At 40.3% G+C, this 13,832-nt stretch overlaps 1 protein-coding gene across 22 annotated transcripts in view; it reads left to right on the top strand.

The window, feature by feature from the left end:
• ptprfa (protein tyrosine phosphatase receptor type Fa) overlaps positions 1-13,832 on the top strand; it is a 315,231-nt gene that overhangs the window by 191,508 nt on the left and 109,891 nt on the right. For 15 of the 22 annotated variants that reach the window (XM_034237408.1, XM_034237427.1, XM_034237423.1 and 12 more), the window contains exons 5-7: positions 5,307-5,495; positions 10,396-10,413; positions 13,639-13,749. In XM_034237408.1, the coding sequence (XP_034093299.1) occupies positions 5,307-5,495; positions 10,396-10,413; positions 13,639-13,749 (318 nt within the window). The remainder of the gene's footprint in view (positions 1-5,306; positions 5,496-10,395; positions 10,414-13,638; positions 13,750-13,832) is intronic. The other 7 variants (XM_034237428.1, XM_034237429.1, XM_034237426.1 and 4 more) reach the window with 1 other exon arrangement.

Raw genomic sequence — 13,832 nt, 5'->3', positions numbered from 1 at the left:
TCATCAGTCAATGAAAAGTGAGCACAGTATTAGAGGTTGTCTGAGGAGGTGTTAGAAAGGCTGTTTGGCCGAAGCTAAGTTATTGACTGTCATATAGAATTCTTGCAGGGTTTGAGAGTTCAGAGTGAGTTCCACATCAGCACAGAAGTTGTATATCAGTCAGTTCTATAATGTGGTTTTTAATGAATATATTTTCATTAAGGTCTCCTATTATACTGTTTTTCATCAATATATTATAGGTCTCAGATATACAAAACATGTCTCTGAAATGGAGGAGATTCAGGCTAATGGTTACACAAGCCAAACAAAATCGTTATGACATCATAAAGTGGCCACAATTTGATCAGCTCATTTTCAGACAGGTTTTTATATAAATGGATCAGGACAAAAAGTGAGAGAATCTTTTTCCACATGTTTATGTAGAAAAGACATGAAAAAGTGGATTTTGCACAATAGGTCCCCTTTAAAAGAAACCTTGGATTTCTAAACTGTAGCTTGAAGTAGTGACGCATGTGTTTATGGGTTCATGGCCTGAAGAGATAAGAAGAGGTTTGTGTTACCGTCTCTTCTCCTAGAGAGGTGATACAAGGAACAGAATGACTGACAGGAGTGGACATGTCAGTACACCAGCATGAAAACTCTCTTTGTCTTACAGCCAAATGCATCACAATGAAAGCTCTCCTTGTGTTTCTGTATTGTTTCCTGACAAACCTTAAACCATCTTGAATTGTTTTTCGCTGTGATTCAAAGAGGATTAAGTTATGAAGTCTCATTTAAAAGTTATGGTAATTCCTCTCCTCTCAAGTTTGTGGCTTGGAATGACTAAACTCACAGAACTCATGGGTGGATATCAGGTGTCTTTGGACAGCTTCAAAATCCTACATAGGAAACCAGCACTGGTCTATTGTCATGGAGCATGTCAAAGTCTCAGTTATTACTTGGGACCATGTCATCTGAGACAAGATAGAGGTTATCGTGTTTCAGCAGGTTTCTTTCAGTCATCTTAGACTTTTCAAACAAATGCAAATCCATTTCTGATTCCCATGCAGGGATGAGGCGCATATCATTTGCGTTCATTTGAGTAAGTGTGGAATGATATATTTGATTAAATGGAACCGTGAGTCAGTTGAGTGATGGATGTCTGTTAACAGAGGTTACAGTTGTGGGTGAATACTGTGTGAGGATCTTTCCAGGAATGCCTAAATGCCTAAGTGTTAGTTAGGAAAGTCTACTCTCACCAAAATATTCTAACATTTGAAGAGATACATTCTTTTAAAGCCAATGAATCTTTAAAAAACACACTGAGTAAATTAGAAGGTAGATTGACAGATGATGATTTAATCTTGATCAGTTAGTAGTAGTCTGTAACTTTGACATAGTTACAGTAGGCGCTTGTAGTTGATAGAAGTCTATGAAAAAATAACCCACCTTCGCACTTGACTTATTTGCCCCTAACCCTAACCTTTTCCTGAAGACGTAATTTTCTAACTCTGTAGTTTCAAGTCCTATTCAATCCTGTTGTTCATTTTTAGTCTAATTTAGAGTAAAATAAAAGAGAAGTCAGGTTTTGGTTTAAACACTTCTACCAGAAGACAAGATTGAACATTTAGTTGACACACAAGTAAGAACCCAATAGCCCGAAGGTTGAGTTCAGGTTATGGGATTCCCCAGGATACAGGTTAAGTGATTGCAGCAAAAGGATTACTAAGCATCTCCTTAATCATTTATTTTGGATCTAATATTACCTTTAAGACTTTATTTTAAAGTAATACAGCTCGTGGGATTTATTTTGTCGAGACCTGGACAATGGCAAGGAGAAACTCCAAAGAGCACTTAAAGTAACTGCTTGTTCTACTAACCATCAATTAAATTGCAAAATAAAAAATGTGGGTAATGTAAGTCGGTAAGGTGTGAATGAATGGTATTTTTTTTTATAAAGGAATCATACAAAGTTCATTAAGAGAGTCTCTTTAAAGGTGGTATCTTATGTAGTGAGTTATTAACACCAAGTGCTCCCATTCCAGCTCCGATTTAAATGAACCTGAACAGACTGGCACTGTTAACTTCTATGGAACATTAAAGCCCCTGTCACACTGTCCCGAAATTGACACCCGATGGACACACGATAAAGGAAATGTTCAAATTCGGCTGTGATCGTAGCAACATCGGGCCATTCGTGAGGGCATCTAAGCCATCGTATGACCGCCGGTGGAGTTTCTCAGGCTCCGGCAGCAACTTCGTGAGCGGCAACTTCGTAAGGCACTCGTGAGGGCATCTTGTCAAATCGTGTCATCTTCGTGTTATCATCGGTGCATTCACCCTCACTCTGATCGGGTGCAAGGGACTCACGATGGCCTTAGGAAGGGCACAATTGACACACGAATTCAACACGAAAATGAACCTTCGCAAGGTCCTTCGGCAATTTTTTGGCATGCCAAAGATTTTGCCACCGCTCACGAAGTTGCTGCCGGAGCCTGAGAAACTCCACCAGCGATCATACGATGGTTTAAGATGCCCTCACGAATGGCCCGATGTTGCTACGATCACAGCCGAATTTGAACATTTCCTTTATCGTGTGTCCATCGGGTTGTTTTATTGCACAACAAAATCATGTAAATATATTATGTAAATAACCCACTTTGTGTTCTGTGAAACTAAAAAGGATATAATATATTATTTTGAAGGACAGTTGACAGGAAGTTGTTGTTGTTATGGAAACAACATTACGGAGAAAACGTAATATTTTCTACATATAACGACGGATAAAGTAAAGAACAAAGTCTGAAGATATCAGTACAGTATCATAGTACTGTAACATAATTGTTTTTGGTACTTTCATTGCAGTTGTATGTCTTAAATGTAATGTAAATGTTGCCTTCGTGTGTGGTTCGGGGCCATCTTCGTGCGAAATTCACAATTCCATATTCGTGTGTCCATCGGGTGTCAATTTCGGGACAGTGTGACAGGGGCTTAAAGGGGCCCCTTTTGTTTGTAACCTTAATTATACCAGAATATGCATATGCCCTAATGTCGATCCACTGCCCTCTGATACCCTATTTGTAACAAATAGTGTTTCTCAGTAAGTAAGTAAGTAAGCAAAACTGTGTTTATATAGCACCCTTCTCAACACGGATGTACAAAGTGCTTTACAGACAATACAAAATACAACTATAAAATGTAGAATAAAAGGCATAAAACACAGCAAGTAAAATATAGGATAAAACACCAATGTAGGACAGCTACAAACTCACCTCCTCCGACGCCCCAAAAGCCTGTCGGAAAAGGTGCGTCTTTAGCTGCCCCTTAAAAATCTCCACTGAGACAGAGGCTCTCAGTTTCTGGGGGAGTTCATTCCAAAACCTTGGAGCCATCGCCTCAAAGGCACGGTCCCCCTTAGTCTTTAGCCTGGTTCGGGGCACCCATAAGAGGCCTTGCTCGGAGGACCTCAGGGCCCGGGTTGTCCTGTAAGGGTGGATAAGGTTGTGAATGTAGGCTGGGGTTTGGCCATGGACAGCTCTATATGTGTAAACTAGGACCTTAAATTGGGTTCTGAGATGGACAGGGAGCCAGTGCAGGGTGGAAAGGATTGGAGTGATGTGGCATGTTTATTGGACCAAGTGAGTAATCTGGCTGCAGCATTTTGGACCTGTTGTAGCCGGTTTATTGATGTTTTGTTGAGGCAGGAGAACAGAGCATTAAATAATCAAGCCGGGATGAAATAAAGGCATGGATAGCCATCTCCAGTTATACGTTGGATAGAAAGCCCCTGAGCTTGGCAATATTCCTGAGGTGGAAACAACAGGTACGGGTTAGGAGTTTGATGTGTTTATCAAGTAGCATAGCCTGATCGAAGGTAACACCAAGGTTTTTGATGTTTGCCCTAACGTTACCACTAAATGATCCCAGGTGGCTTGCTACCTTAGAGGCGATGTTATCAGCCGCTAAGATCAAGACTTACGTTTTTGACTCATTGAGCTGTAGGAAGTTGCTTGACATCTACTCCTCAATGGCAGACAGACACAGGGTGTTTACATTCTCAGTTTTGATGGGTTTGAAGGAGAAGTATATCTGAATATCATCCGCGTAACAGTGATACGAGACACCCTTTAATTGGCTAATTACGGGGCCTAAAGGGAGCATGTAAAGGGCAAAAAGAAGGGGGGCTAAAACAGAACCCTGGGGCAGGCCGCAGGATAGGGGAGTGCTGTGTGATGAGAACGGGCCCACCGCCACGGAGAAACTTCTCCCACTGATGTACGAGGCAAACCACTGGAGGGCAGACCCTGAGATGCATGATGGCGTGGTCCACTGTGTCAAATGCTGCACTCAGGTCCAACAACACCAGAACTACGCAGTCACCTGCATCCGATGCCATTATGATGTAATTGGAAACCCTGAGGAGAGCTGATTTTGTGGAGTGATGTTTTCTGAAACCTGATTGGAATTTGTCAAGGATGTTATTGTTATTCAGAAATGTGAAGTTGAGTTGGTTAGCAACGACTTTTTCTAAAACTTTTGAGACGAATGGGAACTTTGAGATGGGCCTGTAATTCTTCGGGAGGGAGGGATCTAGATTGGGTTTTTCGAGGAGGGGCTGAACAACTGCCTGATTAAAAAATGATGGGACGAAGCCAGAGACAATGGAGCTGTTTATAATGTGGAGCAGGGGCGGGGCGACACATGAAAAAACGTATTTTAGCATGGAAGTTGGTAAAAAAAATATTAAAAAAGGGGGCACTTGTACTGTACACCATCATCCCAGTAGACTGACAGTCTGTGGACAGTGGGTGGACACCTGATTTATTAAACAAAAATACTATATTGTGTTTAATTCATGTAGTTATCTAAACAGCATTTGTCAAATGTATTGGCTTTGGCATCCAAAAGTCACCAAGTTATATTACTTTCATATTATGATACTTACTGTAGATCAGGTTCCTGAATTATTATTTTGAACAGGTAAGAAGTAAATGTAAAGGAATACATTTTTAAAAAAACAACTCAGAATGCATTCTACTCGGGGTGAAATTGCATCGCCCTTGCTTTTGTTCACACAGATCCATGACTAGACATTCCATGAACGGATTAGTCATGCTGTGGCCCAGCAATATTTACATTAGAGGTGTATTTTACTATGAATGTCATGGGGAGAGCTCACAAGTTAAAGGTTGTGGGATGAAAAGGGAAATATCAACGCGCTGGAGGCTGAAGAAAATCTGGTGATTGACTGAAGGCTGAGCTTGCTTCATCCACCTTATCACAGCTGTCAGAATTCCAATGTTTCTTTGTCTCTGTCTTTGTCACAGAAGACCAGATCCCTCATGGGTTCCCCACCATAGACATGGGCCCCCAGCTGAAGGTGGTAGAGAGAACACGTACTGCTACGATGCTGTGTGCAGCCAGCGGGAACCCTGACCCCGAGATCTTCTGGTTCAAAGACTTCCTCCCCGTGGACATCAGCAGCACCAACGGGCGCATCAAACAGCTGCGTTCAGGTAAAGCTTCATCTCTACATCTTCACACACAAATCTCAGAACCAGTGCTTTACATTCAGGTGTTGATAAGTGAGGTTACTAATGAGTAAGGTTACTGACCTCTATTTATGAATTTATTGGAAACATGCGAACAAAGCGGAGAACATTTCCAAAATCACGCTCAAATCAAACCCTCAGCTGAATGGTTGTATGCTATATACGCCACTATACTCTCTCACTTGACAGGTGCACAATCCAAATAACAATGATTAGATGAAAGCACACTATTAGCTTATGTTAGAAATAAAAGATCATGAATTGCTGTAGTTGCCCGAGCAGCACCTGTGTGGGAACCGTGGCATGCCAACAGTGGTTAACACTCCACAGACAGTGATGAATGTAAAAGCTGAGGCAGCCATGTGAAGCAGCTTTGTGAGGAGGTGGCCAGGATCCAGAGGAGAAGATAGGGCATCTTTCTCCACGGAGCCGGCTCCCAGCAGCTCGTGGCAGAACAACCCCGTCAGCTGCCCTTTCGTTCTCTCGCTTTCTGTGAGAAAATAGAAATGTTTCATTCTTGCCAAAAGTCGCAAGCACCTTGACAACATTGGAACTGCTGTCCAGGGCCAACATTTCTTGCCAGACCTTGGAGTGGGAGTAAGAAGCAGATCACTGAGGGCCCGGGGCCCCTCAGGTGGCTGCTCTCATCTCGACACTGGCAGGAAGAGAAAGGTTGAAAGACTCTAGGATATCATTGGCTTCCACTCTGAGGATTTTCCAGAGTCAGAGCCTGGGCTTTAGGTAAGGAAAAAATGCCATGTATTATTAGCCAAATAGCATGGCAATTTATTTCAATTTGTTTCATAGGCCCTGTCGTCACATGCAGTCCCATGGCAGCCCAGAGCAAAGATGGCTGACTTTTTTTCTCAGCCACACAAGAATAGTGAAATATATAGCCGGGTGCAAAGTCAGCACTCCAATTTATTGTTTCAATAGAACTCATTATATAGAAAAGTAATTACATTTGCGCTTCAATTAGTTAGTCCGATTAAATGACTTTGATCCATTAGGAAACAATAATAGCTTCATTTTTTCAATTTAAGACCTTTGCTCTCTTTTGGAAAAGGAACAAAAAAGGTACTGGCTTCAGTGAGGCTTTCTCTGGTGCTCCAGAACTCATCTGTCTGCTGTAATTACAACCAAAGCTTGTCGGTCAAGGAGTGATGTGACCCAGACCAGCGATCAACTCTCTGGATGCTGAACCAGCGGGATCTGAAGGCAAGGGGATCGGAAGGGAGAAGATAACCGAAAAAGACAAAGCTCTGTTGTGGTAAACAATGCTGGAGATACACATCAGGTTCCTGGTTCAGCAGACAGCTTCTCAAACAATGCAATACAAATGGCCACAACACCACCAGTCACTGAAGATTATCATGTGTTAAAGATTTTTGTTGGATGCTGTGTTGAAAAAGTGTGGCTATTAAAGTGGGACTCCAGTGAAAGTGTGAAACTTTGCAAGAGACAGAGAAGAACCGTTAAAATAGAATGAGCAAAGGCAGATATATATTGACCTTAAATCTTCAATACTGCTTGAGTTTACATGTATTTGTTCTGAATCGTTTGTTAAAGAATGTTGACCTCAGTAAGGGATTGTCGTCTTTCGGATATTCTATTAGCCAAATAATTCCAATCAAATTAAGCTAAATCACTATTATTAGGTCCTAGTCTCAGAAAGTGTGGTACATGGGGTGACTGTGTTGAAAGAGGTTTATAATAATCTACCAATCAAGGGGCAGGGGTTTAAACCATCAAACATGTTGAGTTGTCCTTGAGCTAGATGGTTAACCCAAAATTGCTTCGGTTGGCATGTCTCTGTATTAAGTGTATTTGCTGTGTATATATATATATTTTAAATGATAAAGGGAAAGTTCCACCTTGAACCCTCTAACATTGGGAAAATGTGTGTATGTTAGCCGAACCATGTTAGTTGGGTTAGGGTTAGTCCCTGGATGTATGGCTCATAGTGAGTGTTGTCACTAGGTTAAACATAATGAGGAACCAGAGCTGGAAGACCCTCTGATGTTATTGAGATCGGTTAATCTGTTTTTTAAAGCATTGACGTTTTCCAGTACGTTATAATGACACTCGACAGAAAGAATGGTGGAAAGAACAGCAACTCTCTGTACCTCTGAAAACAAGCAATCCAAAGTGCTGAACAACTAGAATGGTCTATCACAGAGCTTTGATATCTGTTAGAATGTAATTTACTTGTGCATGGTGTACATACACTGAACAAAAATATAAACGCAACACTTTTGTTTTTGCTCCCATTTTTCATGAGATGAACTCAAAGATCTAAAACATTTTCTATAAACACAAAATAACCATTTCTCTCAAATATTGTTCACAAATCTGAAAAAATCTGTGATAGTGAGCACTTCTCCTTTGCCGAGATAATCCATCCCACCTCACAGGTGTGGCATATCAAGATGCTGATTAGACAGCATGATTATTGCACAGGTGTGCCTTAGGCTGGCCACAATAAAAGGCCACTCTGAAACGTGCATTTTTGCTTTATTGGGGGGGGTCTGGGGGGGTCCGAAAACCAGTCAGTATCTGGTGTTAGGGGTAGGGTTAGGGTTAGGGTAATGTTGTGAATTGAGTGGCCTGTGTTCGTCGTCCATAACATACGCCTGCCCATACCATAACCCCACCACCACGGGCCACTCAAAAACTGCACGTTTCAGAGTGGCCTTTTATTGTGGCCAGCCTAAGGCACACCTGTGCAATAATCATGCTGTCTAATCAGCATCTTGATATGCCACACCTGTGAGGTGGGATGGATTATCTCGGCAAAGGAGAAGTGCTCACTATCACAGATTTGTGAACAATATTTGAGAGAAATGGTTATTTTATGTTTATAGAAAATGTTTTAGATCTTTGAGTTCATCTCATGAAAAATGGGAGCAAAAACAAAAGTGTTGCGTTTATATTTTTGTTCAGTGTATGAACAAGCTGAAGTTGTCCTTGATAGTGGTGTACAAGATCAATGGATGTCCGCTTTAACAGCCAATCAAATTTTCATGGTTAATCATATTGTATCCAAAGTGCTTCACAATTGTTGCCAACCATTCACACACACAGTCACACACCAGTGGCAGCAGGCTACAGTCAATGGCAGTTCTTGGTCCATTGTCTTGCCATTTAGAGAGCTGAAGCCTCTGAACCACCAAACATCGGATCAGTGGTCAACTTGCTCTATATCCTGAGCCATGAGGCTTATTATTTATGCTTGGAAAAGGAAAAATGGGATATTTTGATGTGCAAAGTTGCTACGATATTCTAACCAGAAATACGAGGACTTCTAATCCATTACTCTACGGCAGAAAAATATCCATCCTAATCCAGACATTGTGAAAATATAATAAAATCCTATTATTTTTCACAATGAAACCCCACAACCCGTCATGAACCTGTCAACCTGTCCGATTATTCTAGCTGTGAGGAGGACGAGGACAGACATCATGGCGGGTCTCAGTACTGCCCTGCCCGGCCCTCTGAAAGCTGCTGATGACCCCTTCATCAGACCCCAGGGGCCACACAGCTTCCAGGCACCCCCCTTTTCTGTCACCTCCTATCTGAAACTTCTTTGTTTTCTTGTGGCCTTAAGAGCGGCATGGTTTATTATCCAGATCCCTGATATCTGCATAGTAACCGCCCCTCTGTCTACTGTTTGCTGCATATAACATGATATGCCCAAATGGTGCCAGTTACCAAAGATCACCTACACCAGGGATATTGCTAGGTTAAAGGAGCAAACGCTACTACTGTGTGTATGAATAGTACTAGGACTAAACGATTAATCAACTGTATCTGAGTATTGTTTATTCTGTGAGAAGAAACACGAAAAAAGTATGTCTTTCTTACAGTAAATGATCCAGGTAATTGCCCCAAATCAATAGAGTTGGTTCTGAAGTTAGAATTATTTAAATGGTGTTTCTGAGCAATTATTTGTTTGGTAGTTAACTTTAATTACCTTAAGTTTATCTTTTGTTAGGATAATTTGACCCAGATGGATATAACTTATTCTGCATCACAACTAAAATTCTAAAGATCTAAAACTAAAATATAGTATTTTGTTGCTAGTGATTGTGTCATACAATCGTAACTTGTTTAGCACTGTTGTGTGCTTGATTTGAATCCAAATAAAAGCAATTAAAATTGCAATTGTAATATTGTTTAGAGTTTGTTTCTCCCTTAATAGTGAACAGGGAAAACGTTAGCACAAGATGAACTGCTCCAAATGATGCAACTGTTAAAAAAAAAGAGTTTGTACTAATTTCGGGGCATTATGCTACCAAAACCAGCCCTTGAGTTCCTCTCAGCCTTGTTATGCCAGGATGCAGGAAAAATGTTAGATGAAAAGTGTTGATAACAGGTAATGTCAGGGGAGAAGGCAGGTGTTGGGAACTATTATCACAATTGCCAGATGAATAACTTAAATAAGCATCTTGTGCAATAAATAAGTAGGTGCACAAATAACAGACTGCCGTTGTAGCTGGGGTTTCAATTCACACATTATTGAAAATAAATGGTGCTTAACAAGAGCTTATGAGGAAAATAAGACATTTTAACAGAGGAAAATGGTTTTCACTAAGAATACATTTTGCACAGTTGTCATTTATGTAATTTATTATGTTTGGATATTATCAGAAGTGTATTACTCAATCTCAGCTAACATGTTGACATATTGAACATAAAATAATACCTTACATATTATTGGATATTTTGTCCAGGGTGAGATTAGCATTCTGCTGTGTTTCCTCTCTTTGCCCTCCAGCCATCTTTCTCTGTTTCACGTTTTTTCTTCTCCTTATGCTAATGGTTATTTCTAATCTTATTTGCATTCAAATAACCTCACCAGGTGGTACACCAATCAGAGGTAAGAATGCTGGGTACAGAAAATGTTTTCTCATCCTCCTCCTCTCCTTCATCACCTTCACCTCCTCCACCTGCCACCTAAGTACGTCCCATTTCCAGCTCGCTGTTCACTTTCCACTACAATCTTCAAAGCGCGTATGGTCTTATATACAATATACAGGTAGACACTTGGCAATGATGATGTTGCCACTTATTTCAACAAATGCCCAACTACTGTTCTCACTGATTTACAAGCAGGTTATCATTATGCTAACACATATCAATACAAAATCAACTCCAACAATTGATCTACAAATTAAAAATGTGTCTGTGGGAGATGTTTTTATAAACAAGACGAGTAAAATGTTGATAACTAGCCAGCCAAATGTTGTATTCAGTTTCTAAAAAGTTTGGCACAGTTGATTTAACCCCAGTTCAGAAATGTGGTCTTTGGTTCATTTCTACATGGTTGTCTAGTATATCCAACATTACTTACCATAACCCTAAAATATCTCCATCGGTCTACAAACCAAATACAAGGAAGAGCTCACCTTCGTGGCGTGAATGCAGCATGGAGAACATATATTGTTAACACATTTAAAAGACCAATTGCTACATTATCATATATCCATTGACCATATTACAACAAAATGATATTCATACATGGCACCAAGTCATATACATTAGCCGTTTTGCACAATCACATATTTCAGACAAAGTATTAAATATAGGTTATTAGGTGGTCATAAAATAGCTGTTTATTCTGGGTTTGACTTTGATTGACAGCTATCAATCATCCCTAACAAACCAACCCAGTTGCGTGAATTTTACCAACAAAGGTCAGGTGGCAAAGCACAACAATCCACACACAGCCAACACATACACATGTTAGCTTAGCAGCCTACTGTTAGTTCTGATCAATTTCACAGCCTATGGCATGCTATTGAGGCAGGTAATAAGTCAATGAATCCGTTTTTATATGTATAACCTTACCTATAAAACCTCTGTATCTGCACACTGTCCTTAACATCTGCAGAGAGGGGGACCACATGTTCCATTATTGAAGGCATCTGAAGGTTAGAGGAAGTTTTATCAACTTAAAGGTAGGGTAGGTAAGAATGGAGAAACCAGCTCGAATGCGCTTGAATTTGAAAGTACGCAGCAGAAAAAAATCTGCCCCTTCAGACTTCCTTACAGAGCCCCTCCTCCAACACACACGGACGCGCACATGACCAATGAGGGGAAGGCTGACAGGCAGGTAGGCCATCCAGTTATTTTAGCCGGGCCGGCTCAGATGATTGGTCGTGCTTTTTACAGCGCCACGGCTTCCACAGATGAATTTTTTTTAATGTATTTATTGTCAAAGCATTTAATGAATTCATGAAATGCTTTGACAATAAATACATTAAAAATTGCTATCGGGATGTTAAGAGCATTCCATGGAATATAACAAAACGTTTTTCTGAAGTGAATTACCTACCCTACCTTTAAACAAGTCACACCTTCTCTGGCAGCGCTGAAACACGTGTTTTATGTCAAGAGGTTAAAGCAGACATTTAGAAGCATAAGTTTGCGATTCTCAGGAGACAACCAAAAATGATCCTCACCATGCATAAGTGTTGAATGTGCAATGACAATCTCCACAAAGTCGGGGGTGACAAATGGATAAATAGATTAAATTACTTCACACTTCTACAATGGACTGGACTGACTCATAATGGGAGAATGTTTAGATACACAGCTCTTTCATTATCGTTTTGACACCATGTTTGGTGATATGTAGGAACACATCTTACCTACACAATGTGTCGATGTGTCAGAGAGAGATTCATTGAATGACATGCAACGTTCTGCACCACATCCAACAGGGATGTGCCTATACAGTACACACATTAGTTCAACTGCTGGTTGTTTTTTTCATAAACTAGTTCTTAACATAATCCATCCCATGTTGCATTTCAGGATTGTATTCTGAAATATGTACATTTTTAACCTTTCATTTCTTATTGTCCACTGCAACTGCATGATGTATGTCACATTCACAGCCAATGAAATAATATTGCATACTTTCTAAATATGCATTCCTTATTTTGATCTCAAAGCTAACATCTCTATTGACAATTGGATTTTAAATGTCGTATATAATTGCTACGAAACGTTTATTTAATAAATGGATTTTAATCATGGTGCCAGGTAAGTTGGATCTTTTATTTCCCCAAAATGAAAGGTCTCAATAACTTCTTCTTATTTTAAACAATCCAGTGTTTTTAATTACATCAACATTCAAAGCATTGCATGTTTCTCTATGCATGTTCTCTTGTCACAATTGAAAAGTACATGCTGAGAGTCCCCAAAGACACTTTGCTGAAAGCTATAGGACAAAGTTGGTTTCACAATGGTTTTTCATGTGTTCAAGAACTGCCTTCTTTAACTTGGTATTTTGATTGATTTTTAAAAGGAAAAAACTGAGACCATCACTATGGAATGTCAGTACTTACATTATTTAACACCAGGATAAATCAACAACTTCCACGGAAAGACCTTAAATTAATATTGTGTTAGTGTGTAAGTTGTTATAATAGTATACATCATTTCCAATATGCCTGCCTGCTATGTGGCCCTCAGCCCCAAGTCCATTGGCTCTAAGATAGGCTAACAAATAAAAGTGTCATCCTAAAAAGTGAAGAATAAAGTCTAAAATCATGCCATGCTAGAGGCTTATAGACTAATTTCAGCTGTAGATTAATACTCATTGCATGCACTAGTGGCTATTAATGGAAAAATAATGAGCTACAGTGCCTTTGATCATTGTCATGAAGGAACATCTCACAGAGTGTGAGAATACGAAACATTAGGAATATTAGCAGCCTTATCCTTTAAGCCTCAGCAGTTGGTAGAGAACAGCTGCTTCACCTCGCTCTGAACTGCCCTTTTCATTAAAATCTTGACTATGACACTATGACAAGAAATGAGTCCTGGATCCTCAACAATTAGATATTTGGTCATTGCCTTACATTATAACCTAGCGTAGGCCAGCAAATAATAAAGAAAACAAATTGAAATGCGAAACATTAATCCTAAAACTTATTTCTATGGTTATGTAAGGATATCAGAGATGGGTTTATCTAGGAAACGAAGGCAAACTAGGTGTCTGTTTGATTCTGATTAGTCCACCACCCTTCCTGTGAGTGTGCTTGAACGTGTGAGGTGCAGACCTGAACGCTGACACTTTGGCTTCCCTCCCCAGGAGCTCTCCAGATTGAGAACAGCGAGGAGTCGGACCAGGGAAAGTACGAGTGCGTGGCCGTCAACAGCGCCGGGACTCGCTACTCTGCTCCAGCTAACCTTTACGTCCGAGGTAAGATCCCTCTTGAGCCCGACCCATTGCCATTCAGGTCGCCGCCTCCAATGCTAAAATCCTCTCACAGCACTGATGCTCTG

This window comes from Gymnodraco acuticeps, unplaced genomic scaffold (genome assembly GCF_902827175.1).
Source record: "Gymnodraco acuticeps unplaced genomic scaffold, fGymAcu1.1, whole genome shotgun sequence".
NCBI classification, from domain to species: Eukaryota; Metazoa; Chordata; class Actinopteri; order Perciformes; family Bathydraconidae; genus Gymnodraco; species Gymnodraco acuticeps.
Note: the sequence above shows the minus strand (reverse complement) of the source record. Positions and strands in the feature narration are given on the sequence as shown.